Source organism: Dendroctonus ponderosae, unplaced genomic scaffold, assembly GCF_020466585.1.
Source record: "Dendroctonus ponderosae isolate FM_Combo_2020 unplaced genomic scaffold, Dpon_F_20191213v2 Dpon_F_20191213_10, whole genome shotgun sequence".
NCBI classification, from domain to species: domain Eukaryota; kingdom Metazoa; phylum Arthropoda; class Insecta; order Coleoptera; family Curculionidae; genus Dendroctonus; species Dendroctonus ponderosae.
In genome coordinates this window covers 4,439,620-4,446,593 of record NW_026017111.1, presented here as the reverse complement: position 1 = coordinate 4,446,593, position 6,974 = coordinate 4,439,620, and the positions used below count along the sequence as shown (strand labels likewise).

At 43.9% G+C, this 6,974-nt stretch overlaps 3 protein-coding genes across 6 annotated transcripts in view; 2 read left to right on the top strand and 1 right to left on the bottom strand.

Annotated features, from left to right (window-relative positions):
* Positions 1 to 3,052, bottom strand: part of LOC109545628 — an 8,265-nt gene extending 5,213 nt beyond the window's left edge. Inside the window, exons 1-2 of one of the 3 annotated variants that reach the window (XM_019916422.2) lie at positions 2,775 to 3,052; positions 1,044 to 1,169 (exon numbers count right to left, since the gene is read on the bottom strand). In XM_019916422.2, coding sequence (XP_019771981.2) covers positions 1,044 to 1,169; positions 2,775 to 2,918 — 270 coding nt within the window. In that variant the 5' untranslated portion in view covers positions 2,919 to 3,052. The remainder of the gene's footprint in view (positions 1 to 1,043; positions 1,170 to 2,774) is intronic. The other 2 variants (XM_019916424.2, XM_019916423.2) reach the window with 2 other exon arrangements.
* A 399-nt stretch (positions 3,053 to 3,451) lies between these two features.
* Positions 3,452 to 5,587, top strand: LOC109545637 (peptidyl-prolyl cis-trans isomerase FKBP8). 2 transcript variants are annotated; one of them, XM_019916438.2, is made up of 8 exons: positions 3,452 to 3,677; positions 3,745 to 4,077; positions 4,129 to 4,295; positions 4,347 to 4,555; positions 4,614 to 4,710; positions 4,763 to 4,960; positions 5,018 to 5,248; positions 5,303 to 5,587. In XM_019916438.2, the coding sequence occupies exons 2-8, from the start codon at positions 3,774 to 3,776 to the stop codon at positions 5,381 to 5,383; spliced, it is 1,287 nt and encodes a 428-aa protein (XP_019771997.1). In that variant the 5' UTR covers positions 3,452 to 3,677; positions 3,745 to 3,773; the 3' UTR covers positions 5,384 to 5,587. The 2 variants fall into 2 exon arrangements, with proteins under 2 accessions (XP_019771997.1, XP_019771996.1); XM_019916437.2 differs by having other exon boundaries at positions 3,494 to 4,077.
* Positions 5,588 to 5,891: 304 nt separating this feature from the next.
* LOC109545656 (peptidyl-prolyl cis-trans isomerase B) overlaps positions 5,892 to 6,974 on the top strand; it is a 2,972-nt gene continuing 1,889 nt past the window's right edge. The window contains exon 1 of the mRNA XM_048662237.1: positions 5,892 to 6,123. Within this exon, the coding sequence (XP_048518194.1) occupies positions 5,938 to 6,123 (186 nt within the window). The 5' untranslated portion in view covers positions 5,892 to 5,937. The remainder of the gene's footprint in view (positions 6,124 to 6,974) is intronic.

Sequence of the window (6,974 nt, the reverse complement as noted above, 5' to 3'; positions counted from 1 at the left end):
AGGATTTGTTGGACAAGTAAATACGGCAATTTCTCGTGTTTTTGGTGATAACAAGTGATAATCGTGATATTAATAAACTGTTACGCTTAAAAGAAGTCGTTTCAATTGCAGGAAAATCGTCCTAAATTTCCCTAACCTGTACTGTTTTGCACGATTGTAAACAGGGACCAGTGGCGTGAGTTGTTTTGAATTTATAAGCTGAGAGCCATATTCGATCCCTATTGAATCGCTATCAAATCCTTAAAAAATTTGCGCTACTATTATAGCGTTTATAATTTCAAACATATAATGTAGAGATAAAGGTCAGAAAATGAATGAATCTTTCATGCTTAGAATAAATCGATAATACAGATTTTTACTACGCCTAGCAGCCAGGCGATTTTCCGATTATTCTACTCTTTGATCGGTACCTACTTTATCCCTACCACCGGTTTTTCATTAATAAATCGCCGATCGATAGAATTTAATGTTGGACCCAAACAAATCGGGATTTATGAATGACTATCTTGGTCTATTTATTAATGTCTTTGTAGGCAACCGTATATTTTTGAAGCATTAGTGATTTTCGGGGATTTTTTGCCCGTTGTGGATGGGAATTTGGTTCCCTTCGAACGAACCCTTGAAAATCCCCCACGTGTGCTAGCGAAACGTCAGAACCAAATTCCCATAGACGATAGCCTCAAACTCGCAATCACCGGTTGTTTTAACCATGACTGCGTAAGCCCTAACCATTATTCATTGGTTGAGCAGTGTATTTCGATAAACCATTAATCGCCAATAGCTGCGTCCTTTTTTAAAAGCAATGACGGAAAAGAGAGGGAAATCTATTGATGGGGCGGCGCTGTAACTCTGGCTATACACTGCTCAACAATTGACGATCGGCCAATGCTTTGCAATGGCAATTTAACACAACGCAAAATTATATGAATTGAGCGTGTTGATTGACTGAGTGAAAACAATCAATTAAGGCCCCGGCCTTGTACGACCTAACACGTGCCGGCTTATGTGATTCGCATCTAATTGGTACGACTGTGCGTACTCACCGATGACCTGTGGGAGAAGGGGCCGTCACAGTTGGCAAGCCTGTCGATGAGCGCCTGCTTCCTCTCCTCTAGAGTGAGTTTGTAGCACCTGGTCAGATCCAGAGGCTCGAGAACGGAAGGCACTTTCTGCAACGCAAAAACAAAACATTTCTTCCGATATGGGAAAAAACAAGAGTGAGGGGGGTGACACACAACAAAATCGGCATTAGTAACGAGTGATTAATGACACCAAGACAATGCACGAAAAAGGCCGAATCGATATGTTGGCAGCATATTTCGTCAGTCACGAGACGTTTGGTCTGATGGATCGGGATTGGGAATTTTTGCTGGATAATCGTGGCAGACAGCTGAAGGTCGACGTAGTAGACAGTATTTGATTGGAAAATCGATTTTCTAAAAATTGGAAAATAAGACAGTGTTTGTCGAAGCTTCTAATAACTAATCTAACGATAACCAATCGAAGTACGGATTTGCCGATACCAATCAATAGATAATTGACAGTTAATGATTTTTTTTAAATTAATTTCTCTGAATTTATTCCAGAAGTTGATCTGCCGATTGCACTGAGCAATAGCTATATATATGACACGCTCACGTTGGTGTAAATCTTCTCGGATGAGACTCTCAAGAAATCTTTTTTCGAAATATTCTGTGTTAATGGTAAAGTTCCCGAAAAATCAGCCAAGTTGAACTCACACTGAAAACCATGTACGGCACTCGAGATGTCCAATTGAAAACTATCCCCTACTTTGCTGACTAGCAAAGCACCATCTGGCTACGTACAGTGACTCGAAATGCCAAAACTACCCCACAAATCCAACTATTATGTAACTGAAGCAACCCTTACCTCGAACCGAAACTCGTCCTCCCGTTATCGAAAACTTCCCCACTGCCGTGCAAACGGAACCCCCGTTTCCCCAACAGGGTGAACCTTCAGAGACGATCCTCTTTAGGGAACGAGCGGGGTTAAATGTGCGTTTTCCTGGATCGCGTATAGAAGGCAAACAGCGCGATATTCTAATCTATGGCGTCCCGATTTGGAGGGGAGAAAACAGGACTGATGAGCCTGTTTTCCAGAGGAGGTCGCGAACCTGCCAGGTTGTCAGATTTTATCATCACTATCTACAGATCGACGATCCTGAGCCACACCATGGGACCTGCTTCTGGATCCTTTTGGAAAATTATCCTGGTACTTTAGGGAGAATGTTCATGTGAAAGGCCGCCGCCCAGCACTGGGTCTAAAAAAGGTACTGGGAAGCAGAGTGGAAAAGCCCTTAAGGGCCTAGCAGGATTAAAAAGTCACATTGGCGGCGCTGTAGGGCAAACAGTCGCCGCGTTCTCGATCTACTTTTGCCCAATCAATACCAGGCAAGGTCGAAAAACGGCAAAATTGGGCCGATCAAGGCGACCGGCCGCAAAAGGCCTTCAGATCCCGGCATTTCAATGGGGGGCCCATACAAACCCCGCAGATGGTCACACTTTGGATTATTTCCAGCGCTCTCAACTTATAACTACTTAAATGTTACATGTGAATCATGTGTCTGCCAAAAAAGATAATGCACTGATCAAGTGGAATAAAGCGCTCCAATTCAAGGAGGCATGAAGAGTTTTCTCAAGGGGCTGAAATTTGCAAAAATCTTTGATGGAAAGCTTTGCAGACACTTGGCAGGTGCTTGAGAATCTGATGGCTCAGCTCGAAGCTTTATTGGCGCGCAGTCAAAGCTCTATTACCTGCTTTTCCGCTGGCAATGATGGGTTTTCCACATTTTCCTTGTTGTCCTCTAGACACACACTTTCCAGCACTTGTTGGCGCGTCTTCTCCTTGAGAATGTCGCGTCTTTGGTCGTCAAAAAACTGCCGTAAATCGCCCGACATCAACGATCATTAATTAGCCTTCAGTTCAAAGTAGATTTTCTTCACGTTATTTCAAGCAAATTTTCCAAACGAAGTTCTGAAAATTTGAAAGTGACAAGCTGTAAACAAACAATTTTGTAAATATACTGGCTGTCAATAGAGTCAACTGCAACTTGAGGTAGACAGAACGACAGTGTTGTAGGTTAAGTTTTTTCTTTAAAGTTCCTGTTTTCATTGCTTACTAGTGGTGACAAGCTTCGTAGTTCCGCCTTCAAGTCTAGGGAAAGTGGGAAATTTTGCTTAAGAACACAATAATTTTTTCTCAGAGACTCAAATGTAAAATTAACGCCTTCACCGATGTTGCCACATAAGAAACATTCAAACAGCGGTCAGAAAGCATTTGAGCTCTAAAAAATAATTAGCAGTTTACTTAGAAAACTACTACTAAATTTTTCAGCGTTGTTTCTACATATAACTACGTCACAAATGAGAAAATGTGAAGTCCGTTTTGCACTGGTACACTAGAGGGGATGATAATAATTGCTCATCGCGACAACGTGGCAATTCAACGTCTTCTTCACACTCTTTGCAGATCTTCATTTGTTTCCCACTGAAGAGTATGTCAAAATTGACATTCAAAATTTCTGTCACGAAAAATCTATAAATACAAATCTCGTAAAAAATCGCCGTTCAAAGAGCAGTTTACAGTTCCAGAACTTTCTTATCGGCCTGCATGTCGCGCTATCGCTGTATCCTGTCTAGCGGTGTATAAAATTTTAGGTTAGTTACCTCCTAGCGGGGCCCCCCTAATTCAGGACGTCAGATTTAATTAATCTGTCTGCAACAGTCTGCTAAAGCCGCGATTATTGCGTGAAAATGGCTGCAATAGACGAAGGAAAACAGGCATCGGCTGAGCTCTTACGACAGGAAACCAAGGCGATGAAGGAAGAGGAGGAGCCTCAAAGCCTCGAGAGCGAAAAATTGATTTTAGAGTCAATTTCGAGCGAAAAACTACCGCTGAATGACAACTCTAGTCCTGCAGGGTCTCCAGACCTGGCTGATGAAGAGACTGAAAGCACCAGGGACTCGAACAGCACGGAACGGGAGGCGGGTAATGAGAGCGACAATCTGGAGGAAAATGAGGCAGCCGAGCTCAAGGAGGAATGGCAGGATATTCTAGGCAAGTCTACCTTGACAAATTATGTTGTTTTGCTCAACTTCGTGTCTCCAGGGTCAGGGGTGATAATGAAGAAAGTACTCAAAGAGGGCCAGCCTGATAGTCGCCCCAGTAGATCCAGCCGCTGCGTGATTAATTACACCTGCAAACTAGAGGAGGCGCATGAAGATGATTTTGCCGATGTGGCTGACAATTATGAGCTGGGGTTGGGCGAAGGAGATGTAAGTGCCCCTATTTACACCTATGACAACTTTTCACCTCCCTCCTGCTAGGTGGTCCAAGGCCTTGACGTCGCCCTAGGTCTAATGAACAGCAGCGAACGCTGCCTGCTGAAAATCGGTCCCAGACTGGCTTTTGGGGATCGGGGGCTTCCGCCCAAAATTCCTGCAGGTGCGACTGTGCTCTTTGATGTAGAGCTAGTCTCCCATCAGCCTGATACTGCATGCGAGGAGCTGAGCGTGCAAGAGAGGCAGAAGATCGGGTAGGTTTTCATTCTCATTTGGAAAATCGCGTGCTCCTTTACTACCGGGGATTTTCAGTAACAAGAAGCGAGAAAGAGGCAACTGGTGGTATCAGCGAGGCGAAAACACCCTGGCAGTGCAGTGCTATCGAAGAGCCCTGGATTACCTGGATGAGGTAGGGGTTTGCACCCCCCATTTGAACCTTGACTCACTTTGAGGCCTTGCAGGTGGAGAGCGAGAATCCGGAGCACCAAAAACCCACAGACGCGGAACTCCAGCGCCTATTGGAGGACCGCCTCAAAGTGCTCAACAACATGGCGTCGGCTCAGATCAAGATGCAGCTCTACGACCAGGCTCTCATCTCCCTCCAAACGGTCCTGCGATGCCAGCCCGACAACGTTAAGGCTCTATTCCGCAAAGCCAAGGCGAGCTACCAATATTATTAACCCATTGAAACTTTATTAACCACTTAAAAACTTCAGATCCATTCCGCCAAAAATGATCTTCCCCAAGCGCTGCGGCTGCTGGAAAAAGCGCGCACTCTAGAACCAGAAGACCCCCACATTGCCAAAGAAATTGCCAGCGTTACTGCGCAAATCAACAAGCAGAAGAACTCGGAACGGGAGTATGCGCGCCGGATGTTCGGCAACAACAGCGCCAGCAGTACCGATAAAAAAGCCCCAGAAAACAAGAAAAAATCTGAAAACACGAAGGTAAGGAGGCGCAAAGGGGCGATAGGGGACTTAGGCTGGTTTCGGTGTTTTTAGGTGCCAGTTTGGGCCACGCTGGGCGCGACCTTCGCGCTGGGATTGGCCGGACTCGTCGCCTACAAGTTGAAATATGCCTAAGTATGTAGTTAATCGAATGTAAATGTTCGCGAGTGTTAGATTTTTTTTTGACCATCAACCAGGAGAGTGGGCACAGGAGGAGCTTCTTTGGATTTTAGTGGAATTAATGCGTTTGAAATATGCATAGTAGTGGGTCGTTGATATCAGTAATTTGTTTTTATATTTTTCAGTACTTGTTTTATGTCAATTAAATACTATTTTTAAGCGCAGTGTTTTATTTATTTGCGCTCCTCACCCAGCCGTTAGTGAAGCGACTTATTTGATTACCTACTCGAGATGTTGGTTATTAGAGAGTTATTGGTCGGCCAATACGTTCATGCAGTATTATAGTTTGGGCTATTTTGACACAAACGCATGCGCAAATCAGTCTAAAAAATAAGTACTGCAAAATTAAAATACTGTTCTGCAGTATTTGTGCCCCGATACTGCACGATTTATTTTCAACGTTAAACTGGCAGTTGATATTTCTGACGTCTGCTTGCAGGTCGTTTAATGCTAAGTACCACTTTGTATTTTCTGCAAGAAGCGACAACGCGGCGCGTGGACAGTCAGAAATGCTGCAAGGCGCCAGCCCTAGCATTAGCATCTCGATATTTGTGAGGTTGCGGAGATTTTGGTTGCAACGCTCGAAGATGTCGCGATATTTGTGCCTGCTCACCATAGGGCTGATCGCCCTCTTTGTGCTGGTGAACGCATCTAGCGACGATGCCGCCAAGAAGGGCCCCAAAGTCACCGACAAGGTATTCTTTCTGTGCGCCCCATTAGTCTTAACTGGGCCCCCTTGTGCTCTCGTGTCACAAAATCCGAAAATCTCAAGTTCCACGTAGGATTGAAGATAAATCAATTTCGTTGGAATAACCTCAAACTGACCAGTGGCGTGGCACTTGGGACTGAAGGGAGTGCCATTCGGGGCGCGTAAACGGGCTGAAGGCCCCCCGAAAACCACGCCCTACTAATATTTTTTGCAAATTTACGTCAAAATGTGGCTGTTTTGGTGGACATTCGGCGCCACGTCATGGTCAAGAGCGCCTCTATTTATATTTCTCTTTGTGTACATACTGAGTTCAACCGCGTTGAAAAGGGGGCTTGTTGATTGGTTTTCACCGGCAAAGAAGCGAAGAGGAGTGATGGGAATAATCGCATTATTTTAATAAAATTACTAGTTTTCACCCATTCTTCTCCGCTTCTTCCTGTACGTAAATGCGAAATTAGCCAGCATTCAAACTAATTCCGGGCCTTTTTGGTGTAAACCAAATAAATTCGCTCTCTAAATAAATCCACTGCGTTGCCTGATACTTGCTAAGTTCCTTTGTTCATTATACAGGGTTGTTCACGCTATACGGCACGGATGTTTGCGGCTAGCCCGTTTGTTTTTTGTAATGTACAGAGCGTCCCAAAAGCCCCAAAAGTATCAAAGTTGTGTTTTTCTAAATGAAATACCCTACATATTATTGCATTTTTGGATTCTCTGAGCAAAATAAGTGTTTGTTTTAATTAGATTTATAATGTCTAAATCTAAAGTTTTTTTAAATAATTCGAATTTTATCAAAATCTAATATTATTTTCATGTGTCAAATACTTGCGAATTATT